At 51.2% G+C, this 13,552-nt stretch overlaps 1 protein-coding gene across 7 annotated transcripts in view; it reads left to right on the forward strand.

Moving 5' to 3' along the window:
- abi2b (abl-interactor 2b) overlaps window positions 1-13,552 on the forward strand; it is a 39,281-nt gene that overhangs the window by 4,240 nt on the left and 21,489 nt on the right. For 4 of the 7 annotated variants that reach the window (XM_030086075.1, XM_030086079.1, XM_030086076.1 and 1 more), the window contains exons 4-7: window positions 3,651-3,668; window positions 3,779-3,882; window positions 9,048-9,194; window positions 13,111-13,235. In XM_030086075.1, the coding sequence (XP_029941935.1) occupies window positions 3,651-3,668; window positions 3,779-3,882; window positions 9,048-9,194; window positions 13,111-13,235 (394 nt within the window). The remainder of the gene's footprint in view (window positions 1-3,650; window positions 3,669-3,778; window positions 3,883-9,047; window positions 9,195-13,110; window positions 13,236-13,552) is intronic. The other 3 variants (XM_030086080.1, XM_030086081.1, XM_030086082.1) reach the window with 2 other exon arrangements.

Below are 13,552 nucleotides of genomic sequence, written 5' to 3' on the forward strand. Positions count from 1 at the left end.
CGTTCAGGTTTCTGTTTTTGAGTAAAATCAGAGTTAAATCAGTGTATGACCCCCTCCACCACCACTTTATTTCTTTCTTCGAGGAGTCATCACCTGCTGTTTTCATATCCAGTCTCGTTTAAATTGCCTTAATATCAATTCTTGAAGTTTATCAGGACAAAAGAACAATCCTCAAGCTGGTTGTCACTGCTTTTCAGCCCATAGAGTATAGAGTATTGACGTCACACACTCGGCCTCGCAATGCACGCCGGGCAGTCGGCGCCATGTTGGAGTGAAAACAAACATTCAGGCACATGACACTCTTTCATTGTTCGAGAGGATTATGCCCCTAATTTTGGTCAGAGGAGAGCATGAATAGATGGAAAATGACCACAAAATGGTGAGGACATAAAATATGTTGTTTGATGTGAATAGCCTAGAGATTTGGTGAAGAACCCCGACAGTACAGGAAGAAAAATAGGTTTTCACAGTAGGGCTCGACGACATAGGAATAAAATCATATTGATAAAAAACTTAAAATACATCGACATTGATAATTACTGACAATCAAAAATGTAACTATAAATTTTAAGTGCAGCCCTGGCTATTTTATGCTATTGCCAAATGAGCTACTTTAAAGAACACACAGTCCATGTGCCATGTAGACAAACGCCACCCAAGAATCAAACTCTGGAGGTTAAAGCACTGGGGGTTTGTTTACCTCACTCATCCTCCTGGAGGAGCCGCTAGCCGCTAGCCGCTAGCCGCTCATGCTATCTCACCAAAAGCAAAGCAACCTTTTCCCATCCTTATAGCTCAACTGGTTCAACTCTGCCTCAGATCAGGGACACTTCAGCAGAGCGGCGGTGGATCTATTAGCGTGGAGAGAAAACACTGTGCCTCGCTGTTTGTGTCGGTGTGTGAGCTCGGTGTGCCACGCCGTGTCGATGCTCTGGTGCACGTCTGGCCGCCGCTGCCTCTGTAACTTTTCCTGGATCTGCTCTGATCCCGACTCTGAGAAGAGTCAGGGAGCATCGCCACACTCGAGGCAGGGGTGTGGCTAAACGGAGCGGAAGCGGCCAGGGTGTGGCTACACGGGGCGGCCAGGGGTGTGGCTACACGGAGCGGGAGTGGCCAGGGGTGTGGCTACACGGGGCGGCCAGGGGTGTGACTTCATGGGGCGGCCAGGGGTGTGGCTACATGGGACAGGAGTGGCCAGGGGTGGGGCTACACGAAGCAGCCAGGGGTGGGGCTACACGGGGCGGGAGTGGCTAGGGGTGTGGCTACATGGGACAGGAGTGGCCAGGGGTGGGGCTACACGAAGCAGCCAGGGGTGGGGCTACACGGGGCGGGAGCGGCCAGGGGTGGGGTTATACGGGGCGGCTCGGAGTGGGGCTACATGGGGTGGGAGCGGCCAGGGGTGGGGTTATACGCAGCGGTAGCGGGTAGGGGTGGGGTTATACGCAGTGGGAGTGGCCAGGGGTGGGGCAGGACTTGGTGACAGAGCGTGCCTCGGTCTGCATTTGTGATTTTTATGGAGGAAGTTTGATTAGTATAAAGCTTCATTATAGGTTGTCATGAAAAGGAAGCGGAACTGTGTGCAGATCCAGTGTTTTAGCGTTTTTTTAACCAGTCTGGACTGGTCCAGCGGGCTTCAGCACACATCTATCGATCAGTATTGATTGCTGTTGAATTATTGTCCTGCCCTATTGCACAGTAACGGTATGTTCATCCCCAGACCCCCAGACCCCAGGACCCTGTGGTGCTTGCTCAGCGGGGTGGTGCATGCTTGGACACAACATCAAAAATAGCAGAAACCCCAGCAGCAGGTTTTTTTATTAGGGACCGAGCCCGGAGGGCAATTAGGGACCGAGCCCGGAGCCGGGAGGGGAAAAACAATTCTCTCTTGTTTTTCGTCCGTTTCTCGTTAAGCTACGTTCACACCGAACGCGATTTTGCGTCAAAAAGCGCGTCAACGCGAGAAGCTCAACGCGTGTCAATTCTGAGGTCCGACGCTGAACAACGCGGGGCCAAAAGCCGCCTCCCCACCAGACGCGACGCGTCGTGTCTGGTGGGGAGGCGTATCAGTGGATGACAGATGATTACAGCTCCATTTTAGTGGATGGGACATGCTAACAACTCCATGTTAGTGGATAACAGATGCTAACAACTCCATGTTAGTGGATGGGACATGCTAACAACTCCATGTTAATGGATGACAGATGCTAACAGGTCCATGTTAGTGGATAGGAAATGCTAATAACTCCATGTTATTGGATGACAGATACTTACAGCTCCATTTTCGTGGACGGGACATGCTAACATCTCCATGTTAGTGGATGGGACATGCTAACAACTCTGTTAGTGGATGACAGATGCTAACAGCTCCATGTTAGTGGATGGGACATGCTAAACACTCCATGTTAGTGGATGACAGATGGTAACAGCTCCATGTTAGTGGATGGGACATGCTAAACACTCCATGTTAGTGGATGACAGATGGTAACAGCTCCATTTTAGTGGATGGGACATGCTAACAACTCCATGTTATTGGATGACAGATGCTAACAGCTCTATGTTTGTAGAAAGGAAATGCTAACAACTCCATGTTAGTGGATAACAGATGCTAACAACTCCCATGTTAGTGGATGGGACATGCTAACAACTCCATGTTAGTGGATGACAGATGCTAACAGCTCCATGTTAGTGGATGGGAAATGCTAACAACTCCATGTTATTGGATGACAGATACTTACAGCTCCATTTTCGTGGACGGGACATGCTAACATCTCCATGTTAGTGGATGGGACATGCTAACAACTCTGTTAGTGGATGACAGATGCTAACAACTCCCATGTTAGTGGGTGGATGTCTCAGTAGCGGGCCGGCAAGGAGGCTCGGTCCCGACCAATGCCGCTTGCGGCTTTAATTTTTTTTATTTTTTTTCGGTGGGCCGTTCTGTTTTGAACCGTAGAGCCCAAATGGAAAATAAAAAAACTCTGCTGCTGTCAAACTCCAGCCTTCCAGGCAGGTTTCAACTGAGGTCCAAAACCAGTATAGGGTTTAATAAGGACAGGTGGGGTTTTGGGGTGATGACACCTTTAACTGAATGTGAAAAGGTGAATGAGTGAGATGTTCATGGTTCAGAATCCCAGTTGTACGTTGCATGTTATGTTGTGTCTTGTTGATGTTGTATAAACCATAGAGTTGTTATTTCAGTTGTGTGAGCAGTGAACAGTGAATCTGGTCCGTATCTCAGTGACGTGTCTTCAGAAACAGGCAGAACCGGTTCTGTCTCAGCTGCCAGCTTCATCCTTTAAACTTCACTCATTGTTTTAAATTGGTAAGTCTGTTACAGTCACACACTTTAGAATGCCAAATGTGGATTTCTGTGGAAATCCCTGACCCCACCTGCCACATCTACACCTGTATGAGGGCCAGCCAGCCAATCAGAGGCAGGGTGCAGTGTAGGGCCAGTAAGCCCATAAATAACACCAGAACTGTGACAATGAGCAAATCTTATGGAGGACTTTTCAGTCAGTGCAGCTGGCCAACATGCCCGCATTCTGCGTAAACTGTTGGTTTCCTCTTTTTCTTGATAAACTAATCATCCTGTTTCTTCTCTTTTCTCTTCTCTGCTTGCCTAACTTTGTCCTTGTTATAAACCGTAGTGGTTGCAAAGGTTCAAGGTAAGACTTTGAAAGTGACAGACTTCAGTGGCTTTTCACTGACTTGTTTTGTTGTTTTGTTTTAACCACAGTTGTTAAATTGGATCTGAACGGTTGTCATTTCTTCACAGGCCAGCGCTCAGAACATGAAGGCCGGAGGAGGCGCGCTCCCACGGACCAACCCCCCAACACAGAAGCCCCCCAGTCCGCCCATGTCGGGGAAAGGGACCCTTGGGTATGTAGCAGTGCGGGTATGGGGCTGCAGAGGGCGGAGGGGGAAGCCGCTTGCAGACGGTTTCATCACCGCCATGCTCCCTCCAGGTTTCCAGACTGAGGATGGGCTTTACTTTGTATTTATGATGGCTCTTCTTTTTAATTCTAAACTGAGAATTTACATCTGATCTTCAGCACACAGACACATTGCATCTTCATTGAGGCTCAAACAGGAAGTACAGTGACATTGTCCTCTCATATGACCGTCTCACACCTCAGTAGAACTAGTTATTATTGTTCAACGTGGAGGTAAAAGACTTCCCATTTAAAAAACAAAACCACCTCGTGTGTCTGGGGCCTCGTGTATTTCATGCTGCTCAGGGAAAGTTTGGGATGTTTGTCTTTTGGGTGAAATTTATGGCACAGGTATAATAAAACGAGTTTCTGCTACGGTGATGTATCAGAAAAATATAACATTTCAGCAGAAGCATCAGTGATTTGTTCCTCATCTCAAACAGTTTATTGAACCTGAAGCGAGCAGCAGTGGAGGTAGACCACAGGACCATGTCCCGGTCTGGACTTTGTACTCTGTCTTGATATTAATGGCTGAATCTCCAAGGGCCTGGTCTGGACAGACGACCTGATCTAGAGCTTTTCTCCGGATCAGGTCTGGAGAAAGTGCAGGTCTTTCTTTTTGAGGTCATCCAGTCTGCAGCAGCTGCTCCCTGATGATGCCTCCTCCATGCTGCAGGAGCTTTGTGATAAATGACTGGATGAATGACGTTTTTCAGGTAGTCTGAATCCAGTACCCTTCAGTTCTGGACTGGTCCCTGAACCCTTCAGTTCTGAGCTGGTCCCTGAACCCTTCAGTTCTGGACTGGTCCCTGAACCCTTCAGTTCTGAGCTGGTCCCTGAACCCTTCAGTTCTGAGCTGGTCCCTGAACCCTTCAGTTCTGGACTGGTCCCTGAACCCTTCAGTTCTGGACTGGTCCCTGAACCCTTCAGTTCTGAGCTGGTCCCTGAACCCTTCAGTTCTGAGCTGGTCCCTGAACCCTTCAGTTCTGAGCTGGTCCCTGAACCCTTCAGTTCTGGACTGGTCCCTGAACCCTTCAGTTCTGGACTGGTCCCTGAAACCTTCAGTTCTGGACTGGTCCCTGAACCCTTCAGTTCTGGACTGGTCCCTGAACCCTTCAGTTCTGAGCTGGTCCCTGAACCCTTCAGTTCTGGACTGGTCCCTGAACCCTTCAGTTCTGGACTGGTCCCTGAACCCTTCAGTTCTGGACTGGTCCCTGAACCCTTCAGTTCTGAGCTGGTCCCTGAACCCTTCAGTTCTGGACTGGTCCCTGAACCCTTCAGTTCTGGACTGGTCCCTGAACCCTTCAGTTCTCCAGCCTGGAAAACAGCGAGTTGTGCAGAACTGCCTGAAACTCTGAACAGTTGGATGTTAGAAAGATGGTCACTAGAGGTAACCTGTAGAGGTCAGAGTTCATTTTAATATCACCTGTAGAGGTCAGAGTTCATTTTAATATCACCTGTAGAGGTCAGAGTTCATTTTAATATCACCTATAGAGGTCAGAGTTCATTTTAATATCACCCTTAAATTTCACCCCGAAGCCCGATATGGTAGCTGTCCATGGAGGGCAGCTGACTGAAGCCTCCAGCGGCGTTGGTCAGGGCTCAGTCAGATCTGGAAAAGATCTGAATCTTAAGTCCGTCATTGTGAGATCGTTGGGTTGTTGGGTTCTGGTTCCAGCGGGGGTTCTGGTCTTTTCCTGTGAGGCTCGTCTCAGCGGTGGGAGTGTTTGGTGTTTTTCGTCCTGCCTGACTGTCGGAGACGTTTCTTCTTCCACAGGAACTCTGCTTGTGCAGCTGGTTCATGCTGTGTCCCCTTCACCTCAGAGACCTTCCTGAGTGTGTGTGTGTGTGTGTGTGTGTGTGTGTGTGTGTGTGTGTGTGTGTGTGTGTGTGTGTGTTCACCGTGTCTCATTGACCTTCAGAGATGTGTTTGTGTCTCCATGTTGTTCCAGCACAGCTCCAAACCCTCCATGGTTCTCTTCAGGCACATTGTTCCTCCGTTACTTTTCTTTTTATGTTCGTCCTTTCAGTTTTTTTGAACCCAGCTCGCTCACTCCTGGCTGCCTCATGTCCCTCATAGCAGCAGACCTCAGAGACGGGTCACCCCAGTGCCTGCTGGGAAAACGGACTAAACCTGAGGGTCGCCTTTTTATTCCTCGTCTTCATTTTACAAACCGAGTTCCATGTTGCTTTAAAAATGTCATAATTCATTACATGACAGAATCTGTTGTAGAACCTTCAAACTTAATGTTAGTTGAAAGTGAGAACGTGAACACATTGAAGTAAATAAACTAAGGCTACGTTCACACTGCAGGCTGAAGTGACCCAAATCCGATTTTTTTGCCCCTATGCGACCTGTATCGGATCTTTTCCTGACAGTCTGAACGACACAGATCCGATTTTTTCAAATGCGACCCAGGCCACTTGGATATGTGGTCCTAAATCCGATACGTATCTGATCTTTTGCCATGCGACTTCAGTCTGAACGGCCAGGTCGCATTTATCCGACCTGCACGTCACGATGTGGGGCGCCGAAGACGTGAGTCTTACCGTGAGTGTTAAAAAAAAGGCGCTCGCAGACGCACATTAAGGGAGTTCTTGTCATCCGAAAATTATTATTGAACTCCGTATCATTAAAGCCTCTCATCACTGTCCCACCTCTCCTGACTGCCTTTCTCTGTTGCTGCCGCTGCCCCACAAAACGCCATGGCCAAAAACTCGGCTCTCTTCCTTCTCATTCGCTAAATTCTGCAGCGCCAGGACAACGGGGAGGAAAAATAATAATAATATCCACACGCGCGCTCTCCCTCTCTCCCTATCTCTCTCCCTCTCTCTCGCTCCCTGTCTCTCTCTCTCTCTCTCACACACACACACACACACACACAGAAGGAGCTCGGCGCTGCTGATTAGAAGCGCAGCACTGAAATGATTGCTCACTATTCAATTGTAAGAATACGTGTTTGATCAGTTCTTAAATAAATCATCGACGCTTGAAAAGCTACAGATTCTGTATGTTGTTTCTGGGTTCCGCAAACACTGAAGCGCTGCTGCGTGACGTCGTTATGTCCTCTTCTGCGCATGCGGGACACTTTTGGTGGTATTCCGTTCAGACGGGAGATCACATACAAGTCGCATTTTATTGTAAATGTGAACGAACTCGCAAAAAAATCGGATTTCACAAAAAAATCCGAATTGAGCATTAAGCCCTGCAGTGTGGACGTAGCCTAAGAGGCGGGACAGACCCGGACGGTGGGGGGCGGGACAGACCCGGACGGTGGGGGGCGGGACAGACCCGGACGGTGGGGGGCCGGACAGACCCGGACGGTCGGGGGCGGGACAGACCCGGACGGTGGGGGGAGGGACAGACCCGGACGGTGGGGGGCGGGACAGACCCGGACGGTGAGGGGCGGGACAGACCCGGACGGTGGGGGGCGGGACAGACCCGGACGGTGGGGGGCGGGACAGACCCGGACGGTGGGGGGGCGGGACAGACCCGGACGGTGGGGGGCGGGACAGACCCGGACGGGGGGGGGCGGGACAGACCCGGACGGTGGGGGGCGGGACAGACCCGGACGGTGGGGGGAGGGACAGACCCGGACGGTGGGGGGCGGGACAGACCCGGACGGTGAGGGGCGGGACAGACCCGGACGGTGGGGGGCGGGACAGACCCGGACGGTGGGGGGGCGGGACAGACCCGGACGGTGGGGGGCGGGACAGACCCGGACGGTCGGGGGCGGGACGGACCCGGACGGTGGGGGGCGGGACGGACCCGGACGGTGGGGGGAGGGACGGACCCGGACGGTGGGGGGAGGGACGGACCCGGACGGTGGGGGGCGGGACGGACCCGGACGGTGGGGGGCGGGACGGACCCGGACGGTGGGGGGCGGGACGGACCCGGACGGTCGGGGGCGGGACGGACCCGGACGGTGGGGGGGCGGGACGGACCCGGACGGTGGGGGGCGGGACAGACCCGGACGGTGGGGGGCGGGACAGACCCGGACGGTCGGGGGCGGGACAGACCCGGACAGGACAGAGTGACAGAACCACACATGCTCACATTCCAAAATGGGAAGTTCAAGCTTGGAATTAGACTGTTGCATCAAGCTGAATGAAGCATGGACGTCTCAGTGGGACGTGGTCATGAAGGGACACATGAATGAGAACTCGGTCAAACTGGGGAGTTAGAACGTTTAGGAACCCTCTGAGAATCTGCACATTAATCTTAAATAACCCATGAATAAGGTACATGCCATGATATGAAGGGTTCTTTCGGTCTCAGTGCACTCACCCGACTCAGGAAGCTTGTTCTCAATCAGTCAATCTTTTTACGGCCCTTTTCATTAAAAAAAAATAAATAAATGAGTAAAAACACCCAAAGTGCTGCGACAGACTGGCGACCTGTCCAGGGCGTACCCGCCTTCGCCCACAGCAGCTGGGATCGGCTCCAGCCAAGCGGGAGATAATGAATGAATGAAAACACCCAAAGTGTGTTACAGTAATAAAAACAAAAATTGCTATATAAAAAAATGACACTAACCACACCTTCATCATAAACACGCACGCAAGCACGCACGCACGCACACACACACACAAAAACTGTACTCGCATACAAACACCCACATTCCCACATTGGTCCTTTACATTAGGGAGACATGGCAAAGCACTGAGCACTCTGGGAAACCACGTCCACGCCGGAAGAAGTCCTGAACCAGGACTGCTGGCGTGCCGGCACCCCTCCAGACCGGGGCGCCCCCACACCAAGGTGTAGACCCCCCCAGCCAGCCAGGATGGGACGACACGCACCGGATCAAACTCCCAGTGTGAAGCCCCCCCTCCTTGGAAGCACTGGTTCTGAAGTGTTTTCACTCTGTGGAGAAGCTGCACTGGCTCCGAGCTCCTACAAACATTTGACTTGACAATGAGGCCTTTCTGCCCCCCCCCCCCCCCCCCCCCCCCCCCCGTGGACCCCCACCCCCCCCAACAATCCACACCTTCTGTCATTCCCCATTTTTTAAGTTTGCACTTGTTTGTTTTTTGCTCTCCCCTCTCTCCCTCCTCCCTTCCCTCTACACTTCTCTGTGGATGCCCCCCCTCCTCCCACCCCCCCTCCAGGCGCCACTCCCCCTATAGGACGCTCGAGCCGGTGCGTCCGCCTGTTGTCCCTAACGACTACGTCTCGAGCCCGATGCGCAACATGGCGCCCCCCCAGCAGAGCCCTGCACGCACTGCATCTGTTAATCAGAGGAACCGCACGTACAGGTACCCCCTCCCACTTTCCCAGCATGCCTTTCCACACTCCTAAACTAGCCCCCCTTTCCCTCATTCACTCCAGCTCTTTGGTCTTTTCCGTGGCCCGTCCTCCTCGCAGGACACTTTGTCTTCCTTCTTTCAGCCCCCAGTAGCAGGGGATGTAGGAACCCCCCCCCCCCCCCCCCCCCAAAGCTTTCTTGTGGAAACAGATGCCATAAATCCACAGCTCATTTCCCTCCTCATCTCTCAGCGTCCATGTCTCCATGTCTCCATGTCTCCTGCTTCCTCATAGCGTCTCATATCTCTGTCTGCTGTTGTTGATCCGTCTCGTGTCCCCCGTGTCCCCTGTGCAGCTTCCGGCTGCCTCTCCTGTTGATTCGTCTCGTGTCCCCCGTGTCCCCTGTGTCCCCCATGTCCCCTGTGCAGCTTCCGGCTGCCTCTCCTGTTGATCCGTCCCGTGTCCCCCGTGTCCCCCGTGTCCCCCGTGTCCCCTGTGTCCCCTGTGTCCCCCGTGTCCCCCGTGTCCCCCGTGCAGCTTCCGGCTGCCTCTCCTGTTGATTCGTCTCGTGTCCCCCGTGTCCCCCGTGTCCCCTGTGTCCCCCGTGTCCCCCATGTCCCCCGTGCAGCTTCCGGCTGCCTCTCCTGTTGATTCGTCTCGTGTCCCCCGTGTCCCCCGTGTCCCCTGTGTCCCCCGTGTCCCCCGTGTCCCCTGTGCAGCTTCCGGCTGCCTCTCCTGTTGATCCGTCCCGTGTCCCCCGTGTCCCCCATGTCCCCCGTGCAGCTTCCGGCTGCCTCCCCTGCCTTTCTTCTTGTTACAGCGACATGTTTTGAGCGTGGGGTTTCTGCAGGATGATTCTGAAGTTATGTTAAGCTGATCGTCCGACAGCACGATTGCTGCACTGCTTTTTTGGCCACCTTGAGAACTCTTGTGATTGGCTCTGGAACCCGCAGGTGTGACCGTCTGGCCCCGCCCGTCGGAGCTGTTCTGTCCCGGAACTCACATTTTGAAAGAACAACACTTAGCCGACACGTTTGTTGATGGAGACGACAGATTGTTGAAAGGGAATGTTTGTTCAGTGACAGGTGAAACTTGAGAATGGTCTGAATTGTTATCTTGAATTTCTTATTATTCTTATTATATATTCTATATTACTGTTGTACCTTAAAGTAACTATCTAATATTCCGTGCTTATAATTAACTGTTTTAGGTTTTTTTTTTCTTTTTCTTTTTTTAAGTTCTGTGCTGTCAGTTTTAATTGCCATTGGTGATTACTGGTGATTAATTGTTGGACTGTCAGTGATGATCATTTTTTTAACATTGCGACTGATCGTAGTTGACTCCAAGAAAAGACAAAACTCATTTTACTGTCATTGGTATCTTGTTTTCCTCTTCCCTGTGAAACACAGGTGCATGATGGGACTTTTTTTCTCCATCCCTGTGCAGTTCAGGTGCATTATGATTAGGTTTTAGTTTTGTTCTAAAAATTGTGATTGATCACAGTTTTAAAAAGTCAGTCTTTGACTGGCCGCATGGTGGCACAGTGATTATTGCTCTTGCCTCACAGCAAGAAGGTCCTGTGTTCAAGTTCTGTGCGGGGCCTGAGGCCTTTCTGTGTGGAACTTGCATGTTCTCCCTGTGTGTGTGGGTTCCCTCTGGGCACTCAGACAGACTGGCGGACTGTCCAGGGTGACCCCGCCCTCCCCCACAGCTGCAGGGATTGGCTCTGGCCCCCCACGGCCCTGAAAAGGACAAGTGGCTTGGAAAAGAAATGAAGAATCTTTGGCTGCCCTCCATCAGTTACCGTATCGGCCCGAATATCAGACGATATTTTTTCTCCAGAAATGGTTTTCTCTAAAGCGGGGTGGTGCTCTGATGGAGGACTGGGTGGAGGACTGGGTGGAGCCAGAGTCCCGGGGAGCTGGACTGCCTCTGCTCCATGCAGTGGCTCCGCCCCCCGTTAGGGGGAGCTAGTGAGCTGGACAGAGAGTCAGCCTGCAGCAGTGAGAGAAGAAGACTGAGCAGTGTGGCTGCTGCTGGTTTTTCTAAGGTTCCTCTCGAACAGCATCCAGAATACCTGCCTGTCAGTACTCGAGTATACTCAGCTGATGTTCAGGATGGAGGGGAAACTGATACTTGTGAGTTTGGCCGTTTGTTTTGAAGTTTCAACGCAGATGCTAATTCTGTTAGCATGTCAATGGCGTTTCCATTAATAGTTAGCATTGAGCTAGCGGCTCTGATTTAAATACCGACTTGTTGTATTTTCAGACAGTGATGTGTGTTGTGGTACATCTTGTGTGTTTGTTCACTTCTATGTTTATCTGGTTGGTTTCAGTTTTACATCCTTCAGGAGAAAGTAATAAAAGCTCAGAGCAGCTGAAACCTGCTGCTTCCTCTCTGAAGAACTGTTCTCTACAGGCCAGACTGAACCCAGCATCCAGGAGGCTGAGTTATTCATGTTCATCAAGCTGAACAGAACTGGAGTTTGATGGTTATGAAGTTATTTACATCATTGATGCAGTTATTGAACCTTTGAGGTTCTTAATTGTTGCTTATTGTTGCTTATTTTGAGAAGGAGAATATTTTTTTTATTTAATACTGCAGTAATATTGTTTTATCTTAAATCAGGTGAAAAGTTCTCTCTGTTGTGAGTCTTTGAGTTTAAATAATTGTACAGTAAAACGTTATCTGATGGGTAACCTTATTGACTTCAACATACTTTTATTTTCACAAAATGGTATTTGAAGAATAGGGGTCGTCTGATAATCAGAGTCGTCTTATATTCGGGCCGATACGGTAATTGTGACTTAACGTGGTATGGATGACTTTCCTGGAATGTGGAGACCAGCGGCTGTTAGTGCCTTTTTGAATGATGTGCATGTGCCAGACCATCTCACCCGCTCCTCCAGAGGACATGCTCCACATGCCAGGAGTGAGCATGCGTGAGCTCATTCAGCTTACCTGTACGTGCACGCCACGGTTTACAGCAGTCAGCATCTCAGACTTTGTCAGACTTTCCTCATAACTTTCACTCTGCTCGGCAGGTCGTACGCAGCCGGCTCAGCTGGCTGAACGCCTTTACGTGAGCGCCTTCAACGGCTTGATTGACTTGGTGGTGAGCCAAACAAGCCACAGAAAGAAAAATTGTCCATACCACCTTTAAAACTGACAGCACTGATTTTTTTTTTCTTTTTTGTGACCTGTGAAGGAGTCCAATCTATTACCAAGTGGACTTTTCTTTTAATAGTACAGTGTGAACGTGTCACAATGAGATGCTTCGTTTGTCGTCATGTCTCCATTAAAGGAATACTCTGAAGATTTTGGACCCACGCCCTTTCCCCATCACTGACAAAGTTAGATAAGCTCATAAATACTTTTTTTGTGTCTGTGCGTCCAGTGGCTGGATCCCAGCTGTTAGCATCGTAGTTAGCTTAGCTCAGCTGCTGGAGGTGAAGAGAAGACAGAGCCGGACTGACGGAAGTTGACAAAATCCTCCTTCCAGTGGTCCAGGGGACGGCGTGTTAGCTCGTGAAGTGAATCCCAAGGGTTATAAAACAGTTTAAAAGACTTGTTTTCTTTTCAATCCGTGAAAATAACGTTTTGATACTCAGACCTGCACAAGCATAGTGCTCCGGGGAGGATATACCGGAGCACTGCGGCTCAGTCCACGGCTTCTACTGCTGTGCTCCGGTTGACAACAATGAATGGTGTGGTGAAGGAGCCATGTGAAGGTCAGGAAGGTGGAACGTTGTGAAAACAGCCGCGCTCTGGTGTCTCCAACGGTTTCCCTTTGTTTTATGGAAGAGGGTTTTCTGCCGTCTCCGATTGTTTGTCTCTGAAGCAGCGATTTGTGTGCAGCACAGTGAGCTTGTGTGTGTGTGTGTGTTGTTGACATGTTGTTGACATGCTGTGCCGCCCTGCCTGCAGCAGCGGCAGCAGTGGAGGCAGCCACCCCAGCAGCAGTCGCAGCAGCAGCCGGGAAAACAGCGGCAGCGGCAGCGTGGGCGTTCCCATCGCCGTGCCAACCCCGGCCCCGCCCACCGCCTTCCCAGGTAAATCTGCCTTTTCGCTTTCCTTGTCTGAAACATCCTCATATGACTGGTCCAGGACCAGGAAACACCCTAACGTGACTGATCCAGGACCAGGAAACACCCTAACGTGACTGATCCAGGACCAGGAAACACCCTAACGTGACTGATCCAGAGCCAGGAAACACCCTAACGTGACTGATCCAGGACCAGGAAACACCCTAACGTGACTGATCCAGGACCAGGAAACACCCTAACGTGACTGATCCAGAGCCAGGAAACACCCTAACGTGACTGATCCAGAGCCAGGAAACACCCTAACGTGACTGATCCAGGACCAG

The sequence above is a fragment of the Salarias fasciatus genome (assembly GCF_902148845.1).
Source record: "Salarias fasciatus chromosome 23 unlocalized genomic scaffold, fSalaFa1.1 super_scaffold_20, whole genome shotgun sequence".
In the NCBI taxonomy this organism is placed as follows: domain Eukaryota; kingdom Metazoa; phylum Chordata; class Actinopteri; order Blenniiformes; family Blenniidae; genus Salarias; species Salarias fasciatus.